At 36.1% G+C, this 25,939-nt stretch overlaps 3 protein-coding genes across 5 annotated transcripts; 2 read left to right on the forward strand and 1 right to left on the reverse strand.

Annotated features, from left to right (window-relative positions):
- The first annotated feature begins 311 nt into the window (after positions 1 to 311).
- On the forward strand, positions 312 to 22,188 carry LOC110845317 (relaxin receptor 2). Of its 3 annotated transcripts, none has more exons than XR_004834098.1 (24): positions 315 to 1,655; positions 1,716 to 1,802; positions 2,310 to 2,625; positions 2,867 to 2,935; positions 6,821 to 6,892; positions 7,377 to 7,574; positions 7,974 to 8,045; positions 8,145 to 8,288; positions 8,581 to 8,652; positions 10,383 to 10,454; positions 10,976 to 11,053; positions 12,025 to 12,141; positions 12,206 to 12,438; positions 16,307 to 16,376; positions 16,458 to 16,567; positions 16,642 to 16,697; positions 16,794 to 16,821; positions 16,897 to 16,938; positions 17,004 to 17,047; positions 17,198 to 17,270; positions 17,331 to 17,399; positions 21,301 to 21,413; positions 21,520 to 21,644; positions 21,709 to 21,848. XR_004834098.1 is itself a non-coding variant. In XM_022089722.2 (24 exons), the coding sequence occupies exons 1-24, from the start codon at positions 1,334 to 1,336 to the stop codon at positions 22,051 to 22,053; spliced, it is 2,898 nt and encodes a 965-aa protein (XP_021945414.2). In that variant the 5' UTR covers positions 327 to 1,333; the 3' UTR covers positions 22,054 to 22,188. The 3 variants fall into 3 exon arrangements, 2 of the variants coding, with proteins under 2 accessions (XP_035704191.1, XP_021945414.2); XM_022089722.2 differs by having other exon boundaries at positions 327 to 1,655; positions 21,549 to 21,644; positions 21,709 to 22,188; XM_035848298.1 differs by lacking the exons at positions 21,301 to 21,413; positions 21,520 to 21,644; positions 21,709 to 21,848 and adding an exon at positions 17,938 to 18,045 and having other exon boundaries at positions 312 to 1,655.
- On the reverse strand, positions 12,458 to 16,019 carry LOC110845320 (vascular endothelial growth factor receptor 1). Its single transcript, XM_022091720.2, has 10 exons — positions 15,454 to 16,019; positions 15,247 to 15,390; positions 14,896 to 15,182; positions 14,302 to 14,585; positions 13,955 to 14,233; positions 13,713 to 13,869; positions 13,486 to 13,645; positions 13,286 to 13,417; positions 12,652 to 12,875; positions 12,458 to 12,589 (listed from the first exon to the last, which is right to left on the reverse strand). The coding sequence occupies exons 1-10, from the start codon at positions 15,538 to 15,540 to the stop codon at positions 12,487 to 12,489; spliced, it is 1,857 nt and encodes a 618-aa protein (XP_021947412.2). The 5' UTR covers positions 15,541 to 16,019; the 3' UTR covers positions 12,458 to 12,486.
- Positions 22,189 to 22,472: 284 nt separating the features above from the next.
- Positions 22,473 to 24,215, forward strand: LOC110845322 (WAS/WASL-interacting protein family member 3). The gene is made up of 5 exons (XM_022091721.2): positions 22,473 to 22,660; positions 22,723 to 23,014; positions 23,104 to 23,807; positions 23,866 to 24,003; positions 24,074 to 24,215. The coding sequence occupies exons 1-5, from the start codon at positions 22,564 to 22,566 to the stop codon at positions 24,145 to 24,147; spliced, it is 1,305 nt and encodes a 434-aa protein (XP_021947413.1). The 5' UTR covers positions 22,473 to 22,563; the 3' UTR covers positions 24,148 to 24,215.
- Positions 24,216 to 25,939: the final 1,724 nt, after the last annotated feature.

Here is a 25,939-nt window from a genome sequence, read left to right on the forward strand (position 1 = left end):
ACACTTCACTGAAGACCTAATCTCTTACAGATATTCCTGTCTAGTGAATTTTTACTGAAAACAAATTGGCACATTTCTCCAAATTTTTTACAGGTTTTTATTCGATTTTGTTTGCTTGCAAAATATTCTCAGAAGTAAATATGTACGTCTGCATTTAATCGGACGCCGTACAAGCGAGTAATTTCAAGACCTTCTGCCAGACGCGGAAAGTGGTAGAAGGGAAAGTCTGAGCATAAACGTGAACATAAATTCCGTTTTGGCACAACTTTCTCTTCTCAGTCTCCTCAGAGCGAGAGAGAGATTGGGTAGTTGAGACGTGCAATTTTAGTCTTGTGGAGAAATCGCGTCTCATTTTAGTCCATATTTTGGAGTATGAAATATTCTTGAGATTTTAGTGAAACTGACAAAAAAAATTAGTAGAAATTTTTGAAATTTTAGAGTGAAATTGAGAAAACTATTCAAAAATAGATCACCTGAAACAATTTTGTTTCACAAAATAATTTTTGATTGTTTAGACAAAAAATAGGTTCTCGGGATAGGTTTACGTACATTTGATACATTTCTGAGTACCTTGGTTTTGACACGTTTCAGCGTAAATCCTTTGATCTGAAATCTCAGGATTCGATTTTCCGTGTATGAAGTGAAAGTCCCGTTATTATGTCAGTCTCAATTTTGAATAGCGTGGCTTGCAAGTGAAAGTGCTATCGGACGGACGTTTGTGTCCAAAACGTGCTTCGGCTGATTGCTGATATTGTTGATACGTGTTCTTGACAGGATAATGAGTTACTTTAAGATACGATAGATAGATATCACATCACATCCGTTGACTGGTAGTTTCGTAAGGGCTTCGTGTAAGAAAAAGGGAAAATTTGATCACATGGAAAGTTGGGTTGATCTCTGATGCTGATCGTGATAACGGGGTTCAACCCGTGATTTTTTTGGTGTGATTCATGTCATTATGAGGTGCTTACATATCGTGAAGTAAAGAAAATCATATAGCAAGAAAGTGAATTCTTCTATCTCGTTTCTGGAACGAAATTAATTGCCAAAATTGTGTGCCAGTGATTTAATTTGACTGAGTGGCACAAATTGAAAGCAGTGACCTACCATACTTTCTCCAATAATACAGACTTTTATCATCACCAGCCAGCCACGCTATTTTTGCGTCCATTTAGAAATTAAGTCGAAATAATTGAAAATAAGGTCTCTTCATTTGCTGGAAAATTCTCTCTCATTTTAAACCCACTTTACTTGCCTGTCTCAAAACGATTCTGAATTCTTAGCAAGTACTGAATAACTCTATTACACAATTTATTCGATTATTCAATCCACCATGTCACAATTTTGTATCCTTGTTGCTCTTCTCTTGGTGTCGTCTACTCTGACTTTCGCCCAAGAAAAAACTCACCTTGAACTCGAACAAGATTTCTCTCAAGTTATTAAAAAGGACACCAGACTTGTTCCAAATTTTAATTTTTCACGATCAAAGCGTCGCGTGGACAAGGGTCGAAATCGTACCAGGACTTCTTCGTCGTCAGCCTCGATCTGTCCTGCAGGACATTTTTCCTGTTCAAATTCCAATATTTGCATCCCTCAAGCAGCAAATTGCAACGGCCGAATCGAATGTCCGGACGGCTCGGATGAAAAAGATTGTCGTAAGTTCGGGAAGGTTACCGGAATCAATTAAAATTAATTTTTAAATTAATTTTAACTAGTCGACCCTCACGTCAAGGGGATGTGGGACTCAGTTTTTGTCAAGCGGCCGGATGAGGATGCGGAAAAGTTGAATGGAACTTGTTGGTGTAAGTATACATAGATAATTAATTACTTAATTCTCATTAGTCCGTAGTGAAGATAACTTCTTATCTGACATGTCGTACTTACCTATTGTATGTATGTAAATACATACGAGGAATGTTTAGACTTTATATGCAAATCTCATGTTTTGTTGAGATGGGTCTTACTTGATAAGGAGTAACGACCAAAATTTGCACAGTGTCAAACTTTCCTGCTCAGAAGTCTACATTCTCCGCGTGTATGTATGTAAATAATAATAACGTGGCAGGAATGCGGAATTATAATTATCTGTCCAAAACTGAAACTTGTCCTAAACTTTGACATAAGTCGGTCATGAAATCTTGCTAATGGAGGACTGGATTTTTTTTGAAAATCGTAACGCCGATACGAATAAATTTTAGATTAAAATTAAATCGGAAATTTAGGAGATACGTGTCGCTTCGCTAAAGCTTTGAAAAAAAATAAATAAAAAGCAAAAAATAGAAATAAATAACATTAAATAAAACTGTCAGATATGCTGGACCCGATCGGCTCAGAATCCGAGTTCACGTTGGAGGGGAAAACTTTGCGAGAAAATAATGTAGAAAAACAAGAAAAGAGGCCGATTTCACTCTCGCCTATTTATTCTTCTGATCGTGCCATCGGACTTGTGTCGTCGGATCGAGATGAAATACATTCGGATCAAGATAACCGACAAGATAACCAGGACAGTTATCATCTTTCGGACGTTTGGGCGGAGAAAGGATGTCTCTGCACGGAGGAAAAGTTATTCTGTCAAAACTTGAGACTTGCCAATCTCAACTTCATTCCGGAGGACGTTGCATTTCTGTGAGTGCAAATTTGAGACAAAATTGAGATTGATGCAGTTTTTCTACTTTTGCATTTTATTGTCCCTCGTCGCTATAAAAAGAATGTTATTTCGGTCTAAAAATTTATAAAATTGGGCACAAAATTGAAGAGCTTAAAGTGAAATTTCAAGAATTTGCACTTCATATTTCAATCTTGAAAATGCAAAAAAAAAATAATAATTCAAATTTTCCTAATTAATTTTCCGTGTTTTTCAATACAGAGATTTAAGTGGAAGTCGAGTGGAAAACATGGATTTTAATTCTTCCCCATTTCCATCTCTGCACACTTTGTAAGTTTTTTAAGCTTCATCTCATTGTTATAATTATTGTTTGTCACATTAAATTAATTACATCTTTTCTTGTCCAAAAACGTTTGCATAACGGACAAATTATGAATACGAACTATGTATAATCCGCTTGCTCTTGCTTTCTGTGGCTTATAATGTGACAAAAATAGTCACAGTTTGTGGTAACAATCGTATTTATGAGATTTCCAAGAAACTTTACACGCTGTCGAAACAAACAGAACACTGGCAACAAAGCCGTATCCGCAGTTTTGCTTGTATATAACTGCCTTGTGCAAAGACGAAGGCGGATAATGAAAGAAGTTTCCTTGTAAAATGGGCCGTAGTGAAGGAACTAATTAATAAAGTTGTACAATTTTCCGATTGAGTTGAAGATCCCGTAGTATTTCTAGTTCTTGTGGGAGCAGTGGCCGCGGAAGCCGCGGGGACATTTATACTGTAGGATTGGGGATTGTGCTTATATAACATGGGGAGATGATGGGGACATTGTCCTTCTGTCCCCACGCTTCCGCGGCCACTGTGTAGGAGTTCTACACAACTTGCCACCAGTTAAGGTCTGGGTCATCCTTTACTAAATACTTACTAACGAAGCAGTGTACTGTGTACAAACTTAGCCCTACATTCAAGTTTCCGTTACCCACAATTCAAATACATAACACAAAGACCAAGAACAAACCTTACTTATCCAAGGACAAATTTACCCAGAAACACCTTAAAGTTATCCTCTCACATGTTGTCTTAATTGCCAATGGACGCCACACATTGTCCAAATAATGCAGTCGTAGCAGTGCTCGTAACGATTTCATTTTCATTATTACACGATCCTTCTTATATGCATTCGTCCGGAAGTTGTTCAAGGTTTCAGACCATCCAGATCCAGAGTGCAGGCCACGTCGCCACCCAATTTACAGGTTGGTGGAAGGATGGACGGAAGGAGTAAAAGTAATAAAATGAAATGAAGCCAAGAGGACCGGAATCCTTAAGAGGAGGGACGAAATGAGATTACGTGGTCATCATGATGACGCTGGTGCGAGGATAAAGATTATCTTGATGTGACTTGACTTAACTGACCCGAGGATAAGATGCGATTTGGGATGGATAATGAGAAAGTGAATCATCACACTTTTCGTGATGTGGCAACTCTTTCGTAAAATGGGCGATTTTTTTGGTAGGATTTCGGTGTGACGGTAAAAGTCATTGTTGCCATTATTGGGTGACAGTGACTAAAAAGTTGATGTGGGTGGTAGTGGGTGGTGGGTAATCCTTGGTTTTGTGGTAAAGGGGACAAAAATACTGTTATAAGAAATTTTAAGTTGTGAATTATGACAATATTTGACCCAATTCTGTGCCCTAGAAGAAGTACAAATTGCAAAATTATTACCAATTTTATCTCCCCCTTGGTGGAAACCTTCCCCTTCCTGTAATAATTTCATTTCTTTATAAAGAACTTTTTAGGTTCTGGTAGGTTTTCAAAGAAAAAAAAACTATTTCATAAATTCCAAGACTTCATTTTTATGTTGAATTTCAATTCTATACACTTTTCCTGATATCATTTTTCCTGAAAAAAGAAACTCGTACATAAATAAGTACAAGGACCTAGTACCGGGTTGAGAGGAAGATCAATATTTTATAAGATTAGGAAATGCATGTAATGCTTCACTTGACAAAATCCTCTCCAAAAACTCAAACTCACTGTATCTTTGTAACAATGTTTGGTATCTACTTGTGGAAGAGAAAGTTGAACAAGGTGGTTGGTATTTGCAGAGTAAAGAGTTGAAAGTAAATAATACACCACATGCCGACCAATGTACGAGACGTGAGTAAAGAACAAAAGAATATTTATCAATTTTCTGTATTACACGTGTCAAAGGATGAGCGGAATAAATCTCCGGCTTCTTTTTTCCACCAAGGACGACGACATCGCGACCACGAGAATGAAATAAATAATAGCATAAACTTTTAGGCCACTGAGGATGAGTTAACAAAGTTTTTTGTTTGGTTCGGAGTGGGGTCGTCCTTTCTTATCTTAATAAATTACGAAATTATTCAGATATTAAATCTAAATGTTTTTGATAAATATTACATTTTTCGAAAAGTATATATGAAGCAAAAGTATTTTTATTTAGTGTAGTTTTTGACGGAACCGGCGAGGAGATTGATTTTGATTTCAGAAAGTTTTGTAAATTCTTTAAATTGTTGTTTCTTTTATTAATCGCATGATTTTGTTTCGAAAAAAGTGAAAGTCGGGTAAAAGTATTCTTAAATACAAAAGTTGGATTTGACCTATAAAAGTATAGCTTATTATGCGCTAAACAACTACAATTTCTCCTATAAAATCGCAACCACCAAATTATTGTACAAACAAATATAAAAAACATTGCAAAAAATTCATGAATATGATAAGCCCTTTACGCGAATCGAACCCTTATCACTCGTCCACATCTTCCATTCCCGTGGAATTTATCACTTGTCGAAATGGAATATTTGTAGAAAGTCAATTACATTTTATTTCTTGGAAACTACATCTTTAACGGACCAAATGGAATGCTTTTCCGTATAATAAAGTATTTTCGAGACCGATAAGACCACTGATAACTGACGAAACGACGATTCATTTCCACACCGTAAATGATCACCATTATTTTATTGGGGAAGAGAAAATAAAAAAGTGTGACGGTTCCGAAGCGGTGTCTGAATTAGTACCCGTTTTGCTTTATGTCGGATTGGATGAAAGTATTTAAAGGAGTGCTTATCATTATTGCTTATCCTGTCGTCTTTGTCATTCCATTACTTTCTTTCGGCTAAGAAGAAGTCGTCATAAAAGTTTTTTTCTGGTCAGTCAGTACCAGTCGTACCAGTCGTTGTCGTCGTAAAGTTGAAGTGTTGGATGGCAAAAAGAAGGAACTTGTTTAATTTAACGAGGCGATAAGAGGACGCAATGAACGTTTTAGTGACAATTTTTACAAATACTTACAAGATTTATTTATCGTGGTGTCACCACTCGAATGGTTAAGTTTGGCTTTTAGTTTTTGACGATTTGGGTGATTGTAACGCCGAAACTTGTTTTTAGCAGAATTTAGTTTAGTATAAAACAAATTCTAGATGACATATCAAGGTATTTGAGTTAATTTTCAGTCACCATATATGGTCACCTAAAGGTTTTTGAAGATTTTAAAAGAAATACTTGAGCAAATACTTTAGCAAATTGTCATTTCTTATCAAAAATCTCACTTTCCCCCCGCACGACATTTGTGTGTTGGTGAAAGTCGCGTTTCTCCTACCTCCTCGCCATGAGAAGTAAGAAGCTTAGTCGGAATACGTAGAAGTACATAGTTGGATCCGAAGAGTTGTGAAGGTTTTAATGCCCCTGCTGGTTTTTTATTGCCCCGTTACCATTTGGTTAATGCGTCCTTCCCCATTCATTTCTGCCAGGCTTGCTTTCACTGCTTTCACTCGGCTCACTTGAAGTTTGGCTGTCTCCAGATTTGTAGAGAAATGATGCTTCTTCTTCGTTCCTCGGGTGAAAATGTTGATGATTTTTGTCCTACGAGAAGAAATGTATGACTTTGCTAATGCATAATGCCCTCGTACTTATCAGATGTAGGTACATACTGAAATGTATTGCGATGGTATTTAGGTATACAGTTTCCTTGTCGTCGTGTACCTAACTTTTGAAAAAAAAGTTGGGGCTAAAAATTATTCAGCCAAATACGCGTGGGAATTCGTGTTGGAAGCATTGTATCAATATTTAATATGGTGCTGGCATGATTTTTGAATCTGTGTGGCTTAATTTTATGGATAAAATTTGTATAAAATCGTACTAAATTTTGATACATGTAAATTCTCCTGATTAAATGAAACTTGTTGCAGGATCTTGTCGGGTTGTTATGTGGAAGAAATTGTTCCAGGAGCTTTGGGAAAGTTGAGAAAGTTGAGGGTGCTGTAAGTATATTGGTTTTATTATGAATTGGACACGTTTTTATGGAGTATTGATTAGTAGGGGAAATAAGTTTTCGAGATTTCGTAGAAAAAAAATATATTTCTTGAAGATTTGTATTTTTTATTTAGCTAAAAATACTTATTTGTGGATTAGATTTTGTACGAAATTCCCATCTGTTAGCTTAATGTTAGGTATGCAATTTTTTCAAAATTTGTAATTCGTCTTTGGACCATTACAATTTTTGTTAGAAAAAAAGATATTTTTATTACGAAATTTTTCAATAGTGAAGCGTACAAAATCAGTTTATAAATTCACATAAATTTTAATCAGAAGTGATGATGATTCAAAGCAATAAACGAGCCTTGATCTAATCTAATCTTCACACTATTGCCAAAACGGGACCCACTTTGAGACTACAACTGCTATTAGAATTATAAATGAGATCAATAAATAGATAATAAAATACTGCATGATGTGAATTTCCAGATACTTGACAAACAACAGGCTCCGATACTTGGCAAAGGGTCTTTTCACACCCTCGGTGAAAGTGGATTTGGACGTGGGAGGAAATTCGGATAACGTCACTGGTGAAAACAGCAATATTCGAAGACTGTTTTTGGACTATAATCAAATCTCGGTGATACAAGAGGGCTCTTTCCGTGGGCTTGAGGGACTGGTGGAATTGTGAGATTTCATAAATTATTTTCTGATTTTTTTTATGTTTTCAGAATTTAGAAATTTCTAATTAAACCTGATTAAATTTCATGAGTGGGTTGGAATGCTTGTTTTTACGTTCAATACGTACTAATATTTTTGTAAGAGCTAGAAAAATTTTGAAATATTTAAATTAATTTGAAAATATCTGTCTCAAATTAATATGAAATTTATAAAATGACCATTATCCCACAAAACTTGTATTTGCAACAAACCAAATCTACGATAAGTTTATTTACATAAACAAAAAATTCATATAATTTATAACGAACTGCGAAATCTTACAATTTCCAAAAAATTTACGATTTTTGTAAATATAGAAAAAAATTCAATTTTTGTATGTACTTTAATTTTCTATCTTTTCCCCAGAAACTTACGCCACAACCTGATCACTGGGCGAGAAATGAATGTTTTTCAGCCATTGAAAAAATTAAAGATTTTGTAAGTTGTTGACTTTTATGGATACGGATTACGTGAAAATACGAGGTGTAAGGTGAAACTGCAACATAAATTGCATTTCTTTTCATTTCTGTCGTCCAGACACTTGAACCACAATCGAATTGAATCCATCCGAATCAATTTGTTGAATGGGCTGGATAATTTGGAGACACTTTCCCTTCACAGCAATTCCATTACTCACGTGGAAATCGGAGCTTTCGATCGTTTGCAGAATTTGAAACAACTGTAAGTTTTCAGCGTCGATTTTAGAATTTGTTAAATTACTGGAATTTAGTAAGATTTGAGATCGGGTTTTCTACAGCCCCTCAGTTTGATTTTTCCCCGTATTTGATCTTAAATTACCATATGTAGTTGATTTCCCCCCACGTAATTTTTTTGGCCCCCTATGAAACTCATAGTGTATAGTATAGTATGTTTGAAAATAGGTTTAAAATGATTGAAAAATACTGAAATTATTGCACAAATTCATATAATTTCAAAAGAAATTTAAACAGCATTTTTTGTTCCTTACTTTCAGCTACCTCAACTGGAACAAGTTACGCGTTTTGGAAAGTCATGTCTTTTGCAATCTCCAAAATCTTGGCACACTGTGAGTTTGGTCTGATTTTTTAAAAAATGTCGTGAAAATGGTATGTACATACATACACAGCTCTAAAAACAAAATGCTTGGAGCTTAAATCGTAAAGAACATGTCACAAAAAGATGGACGAAAGTAAAAAATGTGTGACCTCAGGACGACGAGGAGAAAGTCATGACAGTAAACCCAGTCTGGTCGTCATCCAGCCAAACTTACGAGATTGCACAACAAAGTGGCATCAACGAAATGATTATTATTATCCGCGGACATACATATCACGTCTCCGTCTCATGTTTTTCTTGTTGGTTTAACGAACGACAAACGCAAATATTTCATAATCTTCCCCGGAAAATACAGAGAAAATTTATAATTTGATTACACACATTTTGCATACTACTTATTCGCAATTTCGCATATTTTGTATGTAAATATGAAATATAATCCCTTCGTTTTAAAGGGTCGTGTCATACGCAGAACGAAAAGAGTTGTAAATTAAGTCGTAAATTTAATCAAAACGCTTTTCCTTTAAGAAAATAAGAGCGAGATGACGGAAACATGACCGCGGAGATGCGATCGAATTTGGGCTTGAGGAGTGTGGAGTTTCGTAATTTAGTAAGTTTGGCCTAGTCGAGGGGCATGAAGCTGATCTTATCGCGGAGAAAGTAAGGAGTAGTCGTCGAGAACGTGAAGATTTCCAGGATGACGACGACATGTTTGGGACTGGTGGGCTGCACCGTTTTTATTTATGGTTATGTTACGACGTGATATTGTCACAAGCACGGGGAACAAACCACAACTCAAATAATGCACACACAGTGGCCGCGGAAGGGTGTGGGGATAGGGGGACAATGTCCCCACGGTTATTCGATGTCCCCATTATCTACCCATGTTATGCAAACACCTGCCTCCCCCGACCATATAATGTCCCCAGACGTCCCCACAGCTTCCGCGGCCACTGTGCACACGGACAAAGGAACATATCGAATTTTGGGACAGATTATTTAGACCTGGGAAACTTTCGTAATAATCAAAAGTTTGGTTCAAATTGCAAATTGAAGGATTTTTTTGTAATTCTTGAGGGAATGTGATGATGATAACAATATTGCATAATCGACAAGGAAGAGATTTGCGGATAATGAAGATCTGTAAGAATAAAGTGGTCTAGATTTTGGGACGTCGTGGTTAATATTTTTGTTATTCGGGTTGTGACATATTTTATCGGAATGTTAGTGTTTGGGTTAAACGAGAGGAAAAATGTGTCTTGTTGTCTGCGACGTGTCAATGTTGAAGTATTTATTGCACTGTTTTTGTTATCCTTTTGTATTTCTGATAGTAATCTTAATCGGGTGATTTATGTATGTATTTATATTTGTGCAACCAGGGTGGTGTGATTTCATGCTACATTTTAGGAGAGATCTATTATATAAAAATATTATACAATGAAAAACTCGCTGGAAAGGTCCAGAGTTTTTCAAGTTCAATATTTGAACAAGCAAATTTTACTAATTAACATAGAATTTTAATTTTTATATAAATTTGGCCATCAAATCTTCATAAGAGTTGAAACTTTACGTAACGTCATCTAAAATGCTAATTAATTTTACTAATTAGCATAAAATTTTTAATCTTTATACAAATTATTAAATCTTCATATGAGTTAAAACTTTACAAAACTTATGTAACGTCGTCTAAACAATACTAATTACTTATCGGCTTAATTTTTTGTGTATTTATTTTCTCAGGAATCTGAGAGGAAACGAGATTGCAGTGATTGAAGGAGAAGCTTTCTCCTGTCTGCACAGCCTCACATCTTTGTAAGTAAAGATTTCCTGATTGTGAGAAATTAATTAGATATGATGTAAGAGAAAATTAGAAGTAAAAGAGAAAGAAAAATTAATATTTGTCTACGGTCGTTGAACTCATCGGGTCAAATTTTCCTCGTTATCTTTGAACAATTAAGGCATTATTTGTCTTGTAATTTAAAGTTTTGATCATATAATTGAAATGGCTTGTAATCCAATTATCTGTTATGACTAGTGGATTTAAAATCTGGTAGAATCTGGCATAAACTAGATTTCTAGGGAAGTTTTGGCACCTGTTTTTGTCATGTCTTGTTGAACTATTATGTAGTAAACGAAGTAGTAAGTTCATGATCAAATGGAAATTTATCTCAGACAAAATTCTATACATGTCGAAAACAGCGTTCTTTTAGTTTTCGGAGAGTCGTACATAAACTAATTTTTGATAAAAATCAAAGAATTTTTTTTGGACAAAAAGAATCTGAATGGTTTAAATTCTTTTGATGTGTTGTTTCTGTATATTTTTTTTTTTTTAGAAATCTGGGTGAAAATCACTTCCGAGAAATTGCTAATGCTGGAGAAATATTTCAAAATTTGACATCCTTGGAATACATGTAAGAAAGATTATAAAGTTTAATTTAGTGAAATTGATTCGCCACCTGTTCGCCAATCCTTGTGGATTTGTGGTTGTGAAAATCAGAATCTGACAATTGAATAACGCAATGGTTTTCTCCAATCAACTTAATAATAGCTAAAATGCAAATAATCCTCTATTCCTACGTGGGTTGTTGACTGAATTTCTACGAATCCAGACTGTGGTGAAAGTTGATAAGCAAATGTCAAGATTATCCAATCGTGTTAAATTAGTTCCCGTCGAGGTTTTGTTTACCAACGTCATCAAAACCAAAATCTGAGAGCCGTTACTAAAGTAAAGTATGTAATACAAGTTTAGTACTTGTTCATTTTGGGACTGAATCCGGAATAAGTAGTGATTGTGTGGCCAGTAGAAAATCTCACTTTCACCACCACCACCACCATTATTTCTATCAAAATACCTATTTGTGTTATGCAGCTCGGTAATAAAAGTTGGGATTATTACGTATTTATTACCTACCTGAAAATCCTTCATAGTAATAATCCCACTAAAGTTTCAAGTAGATAGTTACGAAAGTTTAATTTAATTCGTCAAATTGCAATTTCCGTCCCATTTTATCAAGACCCAGACCAGACTGGTTTCAACAAGAATAAAAAGTTCAGAAAAAGCCAGGACCAGATCAAAGGCATTACATTCCCTAGCATGAAATAAAACATTACCTCCGACTTCATTCCGGTGCGCTCAGGTGGATCGTATGCAGATCAGGTTTCGGTTGCATATGTGTCTCGTATCGTACAAGTGAATTATTGAAGTGCGTTACTCGGAAATTATTTGGTGGGTGAGTGTGTGGGCTGAAATGACAGTGAGCCTTTGATGATCAAGGGAATTTGCAAAATTTGAGGAAATGAGGAATAGAAAATAAATGATCCAATATTTGCTGATGATTACTCAATAATTTGCTAATGGTACGGTATCTACATACGCCCCCAGATATTTCGATCTCTACTGGATGTGCTCCTGGGCGAATCATGTTCGCAATTGTGAACCAAAATCTGACGGGATTTCATCCATTACAAACCTTCTGGATAATATGGTGCTGCGAGTTTGGTGGGTGGTTTTTTATTATGCAAAAAATATGCAAATTTTTGCAATGTTTGTTTTTGCCATGTAGCGTTTGGATAATGGGGATTCTTTCCATCGTGGGAAATATTTTCGTCATCTTTTGCCGAATGATGATCCGTGAGCCGAATCGCGTCCACTCCTTTTATATTCGCAATCTGGCAGTGGCGGACTTGCTGATGGGCGTCTTTCTCTTAAGCATTGCTGCACATGATGTCGCTTATCGGGGGCAGTTTCTCCGATATCAGTTTCAATGGAGGCATTCCGCCATGTGCCAAATTTCAGGTGGGTGTACATTTTGCAATTTTTAATTTTCAACATGTAAATATTTATTTATGTCAAACTTTGCAAAATATCTGCAAAAATGGTCTTAATATCGGTAAAATTTGGCCTTTTTTGTGCCACTTGGTTCCAACACTTTGTCATAATTGCATACCTGTGAAATTAATTAGTCAGTTTCAATGATAAGCTATTTATCTTCTTATGCTTATCACTCACACTTCCGAAGTGGCAAACGGTGGTTTCTCCAACCTCTCTCCGGCCACCAGCTTTGGGAAGAAATCACTCGTGACCAAACCCTCATAAGGGACGCATCCTACACTAAACAGTTCCCAGAGGATGACCCCATACGCCCACATGTCCGACTTTTCCGTGAATGCTAAATCGCTCGGGGGGTCCGTGTTCATGCATTCGATGGCCATCCACCTCCAAGGAAGTTGGATCTGAGGGAGGAAAAAATCATTAAAGATGACAAACAATAATATTGTGTGGATTTTCACTAAATTAGTGATACAAATGGCTAAAAAAAATCACTTGTTCGCATAAAAAACACTACAAAATAGAGATTTTCCCCCCCTATAAACGTGCCAACCGCACAGATTTTGTCCAGTCCACACCACTTCACCTTCTTTATTATGAAGGGCGCATCGCATACGTAGCTTTTACCATGAGCAAATATTTTGTCTCTTTTTACAAGGACAACTTGAGACGAGTGAAAGTAAGTGGTCTAGTCTGCAGAGAGGAGGAACACACAACTGTTTATGGGACTGGGCTGCTTTTTATCGCATTTCGTGGTTTTCTGATACATTTGAACGACCTTTGTTCACAAAAAGTTTGTCATTTTGTGTCTCACTTTACAAAAGTCGATGGGTTTCTGGGTCTGTTTGAAGTGGTAGAGTTGCGTCGCGAAGGTAAAGTTCCCGATTTTGATGCGGTTTTGGTCATCCACGATGCAGTTTTTAGCCATGAGATTTCCGTGAATGACCTGAAAATGAAATGTAAGACTGGGTGGTCAGAAAGAGTGGAATTTTTTATAGATTTTTAGTAACTTGCCCCATTCGCGTTAATGAATTCCATCCCGTTTGCAATTTGGAAGGACCAATTGACCAAAGTTTTTGAGTTGAAGACGAATAAGCCTCCCTCTTCCTGCTGAGTGGAGGGGGGTTGTTGTCCCGGTGAGATGATGGAGGCCATAATATTTTCGTAAATATTTCTAACCATAAATATTTATGAAGAAAAAATAGGAAATTTAATATCATGAAAAAATATGTCAAACTTACTCCTGAGATGAAGAATTGTTGAGATTCTCTACGATGGCTTTGTTTTTCAGGCAAAATTTATCGTTTACAATTAAATCTTGAAATTCGGAGTAATTTTCTTTCAGGAAATCTTCCAACGTTCCTCTTTCACAATATTCGAGGATGAGAGTCATTTTTCCTGGATTTTGAAATAGCTTTATGAATCTTTTTCCAAAATTGTGCATTTTTTGTATCGAAATAATTATAAACTTTCATTTCATCACCTTTGTGAACGTTTTCCGTACAAAATCCCAATAACTTGATGACATTGTTATGATTGATAAACATGGTGAGAATCTTGGTCTCGAGCAGCATCCTCCTTACCGCCTCGACGTCTACATTCTGCCGAAATATCTTAATTGCAACGGTGACCCTTTGTAACATGGCGTCTGGTGAAGTGTGGCGTGGCCGACCGAAGGAACCACTCTCACTGGAAGTCCACTCTTTTGTCAGAGTCCCCTTTTTTACGAAGAAATCGTGCTCCATTTTTAACAAAGTCTCGCCTATTTAAAAAAGAAACTTGAATTGTTTACTGTGATTTTTATAAAATTATGAGATTTTGTTCTCCTACCAATTTGAAACTGATCGGACGATACGTGGTTCTCTTGTGGGAATTCGATCTGGTGGAGGAGATCATCGACGCCTTGGACCCTTTCGTAAATTTCGGATTCTCGCCGCCCCCTCAAAGTTGTTCCATATCCGAACGGGACCAGGTTTGGGCTTGGAGAATGCATATAACGTGGAATCGTGGTCGTATTTAAATTACTTTGAGAGTGCTGAGTTTGTTGTGGCGTCATCATGAAGTTGGACGATTTTCCATTGTTGTAATGACGTGGTGCGGATCCGCGAAAGGAGCTGGTTAGGAAATTAAGAAATTTAGGGACAAAATTTTAGAAATTGCATGATTTTTTTGTCACAATTTCAATCTGGAAAAATCCTCTAAGCCTTCCCCAACTCAAAAGTTATTTTTCCTCAAGCCCCTAGAATTTGTTAATGTACCCGGAAATTTTTGAAAATTTTCGAGGAATTTTTGAAAGTTTCTGGAAACTTTCAAATGCCTTCCCCCAAAAGACACTTTCCTCCGGGCTTCTCCCAAACTTACAATTTAGTTCGGAAATTCCGAACGCTTTTGTCAGACTGCACAATTTTTCAATATTTTTCTCACCTTGTTCTTGACAGAACGCTGGAATTTTTCCTCCCCTGATGTTCCCTCCTCTGTCGAATAATGTCCATGATGAATTTGTATATGAAGAGGAGTGAGACTGGTTTGTAAAGGAGGAAAACAGGGTAGGCGACAATCTGGGCGAAAAAGAGGGACTTGAAGGGAGAAATTTTTGCCAAGTAGGTTGACAAGGGGAGATACTTGGCGAGAAAGATAATCTCTAGGATTAACAGGGCTAGCCACGCCAGGACCCAGGCGATCGTGTAGAGTTGACATTTTTGGAGATTTTTCTATAATTTGTAGAGAAAATTATCAATTTTAAAAAATTGGAATTTTACCTTATATTTTATCTACTTGTTTCGTCCCGAGTAAGAGAATTAGTGCAAGAATGAGATTAATTGGGCCGGCCATGGTTAAGAATGCGATCAAAAGTGCAGGCACTTCCCGACAATGGATAATTTCGATCGTGTGGATGGCGACGAAACCGGCAATGAATATCTGTATACAAATTTAAGTTTTATGAAAAACTTGAAATTATGTAATGTTTTTTTTAAGAAATACCAAATCTGCAATTCCCACAATGCAAGATGCCGTCCTGCTTGAAACGATCATTTTGATCTCGAGTCGGTTATTCCTTAAGAATTCCATTACACGGAATGTAACGTATTTAATCTATTGATTTATTTAACTTTGTGGATAAACCAGGTTCAATTTTATACAATAACGATACTTAAATTGAATAAGTTTCTTCATTCTTAAATGAATTGCTCCATTATAATTTTAAAATATATTTTTTATGACGCAACAACTCCAACTAGACGTATTTTTAATAAGGTGGAAATCCAGAAATAGCGAAATATTCAGGATTCCAGTTAAGGAAATTCTGTCAAAATTCACTCCCTAACTTATTACCAAGTATATAGTGGATTACTATACATAGTTTTCATATGCAAATTCAGTTAAATGCTCTCTTATATTGCGGTTAGTCATTATAATGATACAATAATAATGATACAATGATACAATAGTTAAAGCGACAATAATTAAATGCTCGTATCATTTAACACTCTGTCAACACCAAGTTAAATTACCAAGTTGACCTACCATCACCACCACCACTGCACGAGACTAATGTGTCAAACCAATAAATAAATATGTAAGACGAGCTATCGATTCACTCTCCGTTTTACATATGCCCCGTTACAGGAAGTCGTTTTGGTTTTGTCTTTTTCGTCTGCGTCAAAAAAATTTGGGCAAACTGCGTTTCGTTTCCGGACCTTTTACTACATTCTTGATAACATGCACGGCTCTTCTCTAATCACTCTCTAATCCTTCCCGATAACGAAATTGACAACTCTTATTTTCACGAGATAATATAGAAATGCATGATTTTTTTGTCTTTATGCGTACTTAGGCATGTTGTCCACCCTTTCATCCGAGGCTTCGGTTCTTATTCTGTTTCTCATCACGTTGGATCGCTATTTGTAAGTGCAGTAATTTGTATACGCGAATTATTACATTGGTCTTGGTTATTAGTGGAAGATATCTTTTGGTTTTTGTCAAAGGTCAATTGTTCGACCCTTTGCGGAGAAGAATAGCTCGATGAATGTCGCCTACAGTATTTGTGGAAGTCTTTGGTTATGCAGCTTTATCTTGGCTGCGACTCCGCTACTTGGTAAATATATAAATGTTTATAGATAGTTCTTGATAAGGTTTATGAAAAATAATCCTAAATTTTGTTCTCTTTAGGGCCATTTTCATCCTATTTTGATGGGTTTTATGCCTCGAATGGTCTCTGCCTACCGGTATTAATATTATTATTAATAATATTATTCTAATACCTATTACATTACCTAATAAATATATTTATATCTTAAATATCTTATGTCATTCCAATAAAGCTGCACATCCACAATCCGTACGATTCAGGTAGACAAAATTAATATTGTAAATAACATGCAATTGTTGAAGATGTAATCTAATTTTGTCTCATTTTTTCCAAAGGCTGGGAGTACTCCTTCTTTCTCTTTGTCCTAATCAATTCTTGTGAGTGATATATCGTGCATAATTATATGTAAATAAAATTATGCATAACTTGGTTTGCATTATAGGTGCGTTTATCTTTATGTGTTTTGCATACATCAAAATGTTTGAGGTAAGTTGAGATTGAATATTGCTCATAATATTATTGATCAGACAAGTAAATACAAATAGATGAAAAATAGATACGAATTCAGCAAATGATTTATTTGACTTATAATCACAAAAAATACGATACGAATTTATAATGAATTTTATTTTCTAGGTAATTCGGGACTCGACTTTGACGACGAGAAGTACTCAACAGAAACAGGATAGCATATTGGCTAAGCGTTTCGGTACTATTTTCCTGATCAATACCTTTAATTTGGTAGTTAATTAATCTAAATCCTAATTAGCTCTCGTCGTCGTGACTGATTTCCTTTGCTGGGCACCCATCGTCGTGGCGAAAGTAGTCGGAATGTCAGGTATGAAAGAATCGATTTCATTGATTTTGATTTCAAAGCAGACTTTGAAGGAAACTGATAACTTGAGACGACAACAAGATTCACATGTGGGGGGCGAGATGAGAATAATAAATGCTAGAAAAGATAAACGGCTTTGTAATAGAAATTGAGACTTGTTGTGAGAGAAAGATAAAAGGATGATGGAAAATATGGACAATTGTGTGCTATACGATTCCAAATCCAATTCTCTATTGAGACCAGTTTACATTCAATACGTCGCTCACCAGGGTATTCCGACCCAGGGTTTTATTGGGTTGGGTTTTTTGGGTTTTAATGGGTTTTAATGGGTTGTTAATGAATAAAACCCAACTAGTTTTACCATGTTAAATGGGTTTTATTTGGGTTTTAATGGGTTTTATTAGGGTTTTAATGGGTTTTAACTGTGTTTTAGCTTAAAACTATATTCTAAAAGCTGAAAACAGCTGTTATACATTAGACGAAGTTGTTTGATGAGAGCTAAGTAGTTTCTTTGATTAATACTGTACGTTTTGAAAACCAGGAATAAATCAGGGACATCCCTTACCATTACAGGTTTCAAGTGACAAAAAATACACAAAATTAATTTCGGAACGAGGTATGTTTAACTGATCATACATAATTTAATACATTCTGCCATCATAATTAATACTTTTTTTCCCGAATACTTCCTCTCATCTCAGCGAATAAATTAAACAAAATACTATAGTATGTTTTTAATTTGTAAAGTTTTTTAAAATGTTTCAAAGCGATCTTAATTATCACCTCTTGAAAAATCGAGTACTTATGGACAACGAAGTACTTTATTATGAGCAAAAGAGTATATCTGTAAAAAAAACACTTATTATATTCTCGATCGTAATACATACGTGCTTTGTGCTTTCGTTGTTCATAAGTACTCGATTTTTTCCAGAATTTATAATACACGTTAAGATCGCATTGAAACGTTAAATTTTAAAAACCTTTAAACAACTTGCATTTCATTATGATGAGAGGAAGTATTCGAGAAAAAGGTAATATATGTAATTATCATAGGGCGGATATGTATGTACTTATATTCCTCAAAATATGTATGTAATATGTACTTAAAAAACGCGAAAATATGCACGTAAAACATATTTTTCAACCGAAATTTTCTACTATATTTACATTTAATTTTCGAAAAGTTTCAAATTTGTAACACTCTTATTAATGAATTATTATGTATAGTATTTTAATATTCATGTAATGACCCATAAAACGACATTAGCCGTATTTAGAGATTTTCAGGGGTAATTTTATGACTTGAAAAATGGGGCAAAATGGATTTGCTAGTCGTTCACACGAATTAAACTCCGTTATCATGAAAGTACAATTTTTATCCAACTCTAACGTCTGAAAGAAGAAAAATATTTTTTCCTCAGGAAATCCTGAAATATGCATTAAAATATTGATATTTAGAAAAGGGCTCGAAATATGTACGAAAATATGTGTATTTACGAAATAACCTCAAAATATGTATGAAAATATGTATATGTACGAAAACTCTAAAATATGGAAAATATGGAAAACCATGTCTGAATTTTTGAAATCATGCTTCGATGGGATGTGAGTATACGAAGTTTTAGTAAGATCTGATTGGGAATGAAAAAGTTAGAAATACATACATATCCGCCCTCTGGTAATTATGGTCTCATAAAGTATTAAACTATGATCAGTTAAATAGGACCCTTTCGAAACGGATACAAATTCTAACATGGACAAGGAGGATTTGCATATTAACTGAAATTGGATTGCAATAGTTGTGAAAATTGTTGTTCAATGTATTACTTATGTAAAACCTAATAAAACCCAATAAAACCCATAAAACCCATTAAAACCCAAAAAACCCATTAAAACCCATTAAAACCCCTGGGTCGTTACTTTTTGAATAAAACCCTGGGTTTTTCCGAACCCTGTCGCTCACCATCCTTTGTAAAGTTTCCACATTTACGAACAATAGATACTTTGTTTAGCAAAATATATAAACAATTCGCAAAAGTTTAAAACAAAATTATGGTAGTTTGTTTTTGAGAAAATGCTCAAAAATAAAATAAATGGATTTTGTTTTCGTCTGTCGTGAGCATCCTAGTTTCGATAGCTCGTTTTGAACTGGGACTTGTTATCATTTCATATTTAATACGAACGACGATAAGATACAAAAGTATGCTTTATGTAATGAAGAAACAAATGATTTATCTTTAAACCGATTTGATAAGCCTGACTAGATTAAGTTGCCTACTCTTTTCAATTTTAGCATAGCAAATGCTTTATAATATTTATTTTGCTTATCTGCAAAATAGCCATGTAGGTCAATTTAGTTGCAAAAACCTTGAAAAAGGCTGAATGGTGATCTCAGACGCCTAGCAGAATCAAGTACAGGTTTTCGCAACTCGGGTTTTTTTCCTCTACTTCGGGTGTATTTAAATTTTATGAATGTGTGTTTGTTTAGGGATTTGATTATTTAGATGAAATGCAAAATATTGGAATAATTTTTTAAAAAATATATTTTTGGCGACAAAAAATGCAACCTATATGATTCGCAAAATATGTACGTGGGTGTTTTATTATTAATTTTCAAAAGGTATGTTCCGCACTGTTTCTGACCAAACTTTTGATGAAATAACAAACTTCAAATACTTTTAGGATGCTGTGATTTTTTTCAGTTCTGTAGGTTAACATTAACACTAGCAATAACTCATTAAAATTTACCTCGAAAATATGCCAAAATTTACGACTTGATTTCATTATCATCCGAAAACCGTTTTCCCCTGATGTTTTTCTTTAAGTTTCGAAACGAATAATAATCACTAAGGGACAAGTCTGGACTGCACGGGGCGTGGTTAGTGCAGGTAAAGCGATTTTCGTCTGCACTAACCCTCGCAAAAAGCCAGGTATTAGGTGGCGCGTTGTCGTCTAAAAAAAGGCCAACTCTTTATTTTGACCCCACGTTTCTTTTCAACCGGAGGACGCAGCTCCTTCGGGGTTCCTGCATACACGGCCCCATTTATTGCAGTATTACCAGCAATAAATTTTATAAGGAGGGGACCTTTGGTATCCTTGAAAATGGTCATCATCAATTTTTTTGTCAGATTTTTGCACTTTTCAATTCACGGGCGGTGGCAACCCCTCGTGCTTCCAATGAGGGAATTATTATTTGGTCACCGGGTCATAATAGTAAACCCAAGTACCATATGCAGCTAATAAAATATTGAGCAGGTTCCAGTTTTCATTTAATAGGTTAAAATTTGCATTGCAAAAGTCGACTCGATCCTGTTTGTGAGATGCCGAAAGCAATTTGGGTACCCAACGGACGGAAACCATTTTCATACCTAAGTCTTCAGTTAACATGGAACAAATTGCTGGTTTTGGAACACCCATCTCATCTGCTATATAGGACAGTTTCAATCGCGGATCTCTCATTATTGGTTCCTCTAGTTTCCGGAGCCTTTCTGTGGAAGAAGCGGATTTTGAGCGTCCTTGCGACTTTTTGCCCGAGACCTCGTTTCGCCATCATTAAAAATTATTGACCCAATTGAATTTGTGTTTTGTGTTGGGCAGTTTTCATTGTACATTTTAAGCATTCAACCATAAATCTGCGACACGTATTGCCCATCCAGCATTAAAAATTAAATCACACTACGATATTTAATTTGCAAATCTAGCATTTTTTCCGTCGAGGTAAAGTTTGCCGATTTATTGCTAGTGTTTATGTTAACCCACAGAGTTGAAAAAAATCACAGCCTCCTAAATGTATTTGAAGTTTGTTATTTCATCACAATTTTGGTCAGAAACAGTGCGGAACATACCTTTTGAAAATTAATAATAAAACACCTACGTATACATGCAAAACTTTTGTATCATTCAGGAGTCTCCATTCCATCCGAACTGAACGCCTGGCTCGCCGTATTTGCACTTCCTGTAAATTCATCCCTAAACCCGATAATTTACACGATAACGACAAAGCTATTTCAACAACAGGTATTTGTTTAATTCCAAATTTTGTAAAAAAATATTCATTCTATTTATAGAAAAGTTTGCCTTGGTAGAAATTAGTATTTAATTGTGTATCAATAATTGTAACAAGTTGAGGGTGCATCTTGTCACCTTGCGCAGATGGGAAAGTTGACCAGGAGCTTTCACTCCAGACTTATGCGGAGGTCACCAGATGCAGATCAGTCTTCATCAATTTTTCGATATCGGACGACACGGGTACATTTTTATATTTATTTTCTCGGAATTATTAAAAATTTCCAAAAATTTCCATATTTTCCAGTCTGGCACCGGAAACACGTCGTTGCACTCTATCCGTCAAAATATAACGGCCGGATCGCGACAAAATAAGAATAATTTTAACCCTAATTTACAAGCCATCCCGATGAAAAATATTGTCACACTGCCCGACCCGATTTTTAACCAGTGTGAAAATCGGACCCATTTTCACCCCAAAAAATCAAAGAGTAGAAATAACAAGTGTGATGATGAACATTCCCATTTTACGTCGGCATGTTCAACATCGTTTGGAAATCTGTGTGATTTAGGGGGGATTGAGGATCTGGGTGGAAATAATAAGTCTGTCGTGGTCGTTATAAGGAACGAGGGGGAGAGCGAGATTCTCTAATTTAATTGTGGTGGTGGTAATTAATTTAATTGTGTAAATTAACATGTAAATTAGTACAGCTATATAAATGTGTAAATTAAATGCTTATTGTGACCATATTATTGTGTAAAGTAAAAAATGAATGGCATGATTTTATTCGTCGGCTCTTCTTATCTTTTCGTTCATTTATAACGCCTTCATCCTAAAATTTCATAACTTGGCATCGAACTTAATGTATTTTTCAGCATAATTTTGAAATCATTCAAAATCATTTATAAAATATTTCAACCTTCATATATTTGCTTGTCAAAGGGTCGTGTCGTATAAAATCTCTAAGGAGATTGATGACTATAATTTCACGAATTTTCAAAATGACTAACAAAAATTTTATCATAATAATCTTTATAAAATTATTTATCCATTATAAAAATTATTTTAGCATATAAAATGAGCAACGTTCCCATATCTTTATATGGACTAAATTACATGTGATGATTAATCGGGACAAAATTATCCAAATTCCAACCGGAAATGCCAGGACGATGCGGACGTTGTGGAAAATACGTTGGAGCGGCTGAGGAGCGTCGCGCCCTTGGGAAAAGTTGGCATGTCGAGTGCTACACGTGCGGTGGGTGGAAACTTTCTTAAATTTTTGAGAAATTTACAAAAACAATTTACATAAATGTATAGCCATCTGTCACCGCGGCTTGGACAGCATGACGATCGCAGAACATGGCGAATTGAAGGACATATTTTGCAAGGCTTGTTACCGCTTGTACATCGGGCCAGACGGGTACGGTTATCCGCCCAACGGACCCGCCCTCATCGCGTACGACATGGAACGACAAGGCCCACCGCCGGGTTCGGGAGGAAAGTGGAAAACACCGCCGACCCGACTGGGGAAAACGTTTCTGCGGAAAAAGACCCTCCCGAATAAGGGGTCGGCAGTATCGGTTCGTTCTGCGGCTCATTCTGCGACAAGGTACATATCATTTTCTGTTTTCTCGACAACGGTTTTGAGACAAATTCCAAATTACTGAATTTGAAGTGATAATTTATATATTTTTTTAGTAAGACGAGCTCCCATTTTCCGATTAGGAGAGACTCTCCACGACCACCGATGGATATTACTTCCGGCAACAGTATGATCCCCTTACCACCCCCGCTTCCACCTCCTCCTCCTCCATTCATGGGAAAAAGCCGCAGTCAAAATTCTAATTTTTCAAAAATTTCTCAAAATTCTAATGTCTCAAAGAGTTCTGGAAAAACTTCTGGAAATCCGCCCCCACCACCACCTCCGCCACCACCACTCCCTCCATGGTCACCAAGTCCGTTCGTTAACAAATCTTCCCCCACTTCTTCACATCGTGGTGGCACTTCTTCCCCAAAAATACCAAAACCGCCCCCTCTTCCTCCACCCCCACCACCACCAAAAAGTGGGAAACTTTCCCAGGTAAAAATACCGTCAGAAGCACCATCTCTGAAAAAATCGCAAAGTGGTCATTACCAGAATTTGGTTGGGGAAAGTAGTACTAGTCGGAGGTCGAGATCGTCCTCGCCCCCCGTGAAATCGCAACAGTTCCAGTACCACCAACAGCCCGGCCGAGATCCGAACTGTCCTCCCCTATTTTTCTGTGGGGGCAAGTGCATCGGGACGCCGAGCGTGCCAAGATATCCGCCAAATCCCTCGATGGATAAGAGGATTCCACTCGGACCTAGTTTTGGAGCGGTGAGAGGTGTTCCGAAAGGAATTGGGGAGCGATGCAGGAGATGTGGTAAGTTTTTGCGAATTTGCGAATTTTTGTGCAAATTATATGTATCTATTGGGAATAGGTCGCCCCGTGTTCCAAGCCGAACTCCAACTCGGTTATCATGGCGCTTATCATACTGAATGTTTCAAGTGCTGTTCTTGCGGGAAGAAGTTGGACTCCACGACGGTAGCGGAGCATCAGGGGGAAATATTTTGTAAAGGTGTGTATTTATTTAAAAAATGTAACGATTTTGAGTTCAAATTCGCATAATTAACTTTATTTTTGAATAGGATGCTACCGAAGAAATTTTGCAACATCCGGTGTCGGATTTGGAATTGGAGCTGGGGCGTTGCAGACACCGTAGAAAAATTTGTGCAAATTGGTTAAAATTTTTAAAATTATTGGAATATTTTACAACCAGATAATGAAATATAGAAAATCGTGCTATATCAAAGTCGATTGCAAAAAATATGAAAATTCTTATTTATTCTTGCTTAAATATTAGATTAGAAAGATGAACCTCTTTTCAACTATTTACAAAAATTCGCAAAAATTTGCACAATTCCGCAATTTTTTTTTGTTACATGTATGCACGCACTGAAATTTACCTCAGTCAAAATTGCAACGTTATTCACTCAACCATAACAAACAATATCAGATAAGAAGCAAAAAAACGCATGTCTACAAGCGTCCTATAACGAGAAGTTTGAATCGAGTCGATCGCTTAACGCAGCATTCTTTCGAAAGTGTGCACAACAAGTTGCAAAGAAGCTTTGCCCCTCGTACAACAGCCGTGGTGGAAATAACGAAGAAAACCATTTTGTCCCATGTAAACCTTGCCACTTTTTTTGCACTGCTTTTTGCACGTCTATTCGCTACATGGTTGTGTCATGTTGTATATATGTAAGCTTTATAGCAAGTAGTGGGTGGTGGTGGTGGTAGTAATACAATGCAAATTGCAATTTGTAACACGTCTCATTTAATGAGTAGGATGTACGTGTACGCAAAACGGTATAAAAACGAGTTTCCGATGCTACATACATTTTTTGTTACAAAATGCATGCAAAGTTCTACCATTTTTCTACCCGTGATGATGACTGAACGTTCCAAAATGGCAGTCTAAGAGGTAAAATATGGCATGGAATCAGATAAGGTTTATGATGAGTGACCAGTCTCATGCATGTATTTAATTAGCCTGGGAAACAAATTTCAACAAGACAACACATCCGTAGTTGATTGGACATGGACAATTACCGAGCTGAGTAATTTTTTGCAAAATTACAACTAATCTGTGCATGCATTTCTACATAAACCAAATATGAATAATACAATAATAATACTTACACGTTCTGATAAAATGTGACTAAAATTTGCCAAATTTTGTACCCCACAACCTCACTGCTGATTTTTAATTGAAAACCAACCACATAAAATATAAAACATGCAGTGCCGACTTGATTTAGCCCGAGTCAGGGACAGATACTGCTCCTAAATTTGTGTCATGTGACCAAACTATGATTACCAATCCCACGTGTTGGCGAAGGTCGAATATATTTTAAATATTCTCCATTATTCCAGTTATTTGGCACCACTTGGTCGATTTTTCTCATTATCAAACTTAATTCCTCATCATATCTGCCAAATTTAAAGTCTGGGGAGATTTATCACGAAACTAACAGACGGAAGGACATGACGCTTGCATATGTAAGCCCTGACTCGGGCTAAAAATTTGGGAATTTTCTAACCACATGATAACACAAAACGTGCTTTTGCTCGTGACAGAATTTTGCTCTGGAGAATTTTCGATAATCGATTCAATCCAATTATTTCCAATTAAATCTGGCAGAGGAAAAAAATTTGAAATTTTTGGAATTTTCCTAAACGAAATGCACATGAAACTGGAAATAATTCCAGCAACTTTTTGTACCATATGTAACATGGAAGTAGTGAGTCTTGAAAATCATGAAAATTTGCATGTCATCCCAACTTTGTTTCTTCAGCGTTTACTGGAGAATTACAAAGCCTAGAATTCCCAGCATTTGATTGACTTTTGATACGAGTGATATTAAACTATTTCGCATTAGATGTTATTATTTACCTGTTAATTTAATACCTACCAAAGTCCATCGACTATGTCCATATGTGTGCCCAGTATT

Source organism: Folsomia candida, unplaced genomic scaffold, assembly GCF_002217175.1.
Source record: "Folsomia candida strain VU population unplaced genomic scaffold, ASM221717v1 Fcan01_Sc002, whole genome shotgun sequence".
Lineage (NCBI taxonomy): Eukaryota > Metazoa > Arthropoda > Collembola > Entomobryomorpha > Isotomidae > Folsomia > Folsomia candida.

Coding starts and splice junctions, on each gene's coding strand:
- LOC110845317 (XM_022089722.2), top strand. CDS start 1,334: ATGTCACAATTTTGTATCCTTGTTGCTCTTCTCTTGGTGTCGTCTACT. Junction 2,936..6,820: donor TTTCCATCTCTGCACACTTT/GTAAGTTTTTTA, acceptor AACTTGTTGCAG/GATCTTGTCGGGTTGTTATG. Junction 17,048..17,197: donor CATACATCAAAATGTTTGAG/GTAAGTTGAGAT, acceptor TTTATTTTCTAG/GTAATTCGGGACTCGACTTT.
- LOC110845320 (XM_022091720.2), bottom strand. CDS start 15,540: ATGGAATTCTTAAGGAATAACCGACTCGAGATCAAAATGATCGTTTCA. Junction 13,418..13,485: donor AATTCATTAACGCGAATGGG/GCAAGTTACTAA, acceptor TTTCATTTTCAG/GTCATTCACGGAAATCTCAT. Junction 12,590..12,651: donor CCGTTTGCCACTTCGGAAGT/GTGAGTGATAAG, acceptor TTAATTTCACAG/GTATGCAATTATGACAAAGT.
- LOC110845322 (XM_022091721.2), top strand. CDS start 22,564: ATGCCAGGACGATGCGGACGTTGTGGAAAATACGTTGGAGCGGCTGAG. Junction 23,015..23,103: donor GCGGCTCATTCTGCGACAAG/GTACATATCATT, acceptor ATATTTTTTTAG/TAAGACGAGCTCCCATTTTC. Junction 24,004..24,073: donor GGGGGAAATATTTTGTAAAG/GTGTGTATTTAT, acceptor ATTTTTGAATAG/GATGCTACCGAAGAAATTTT.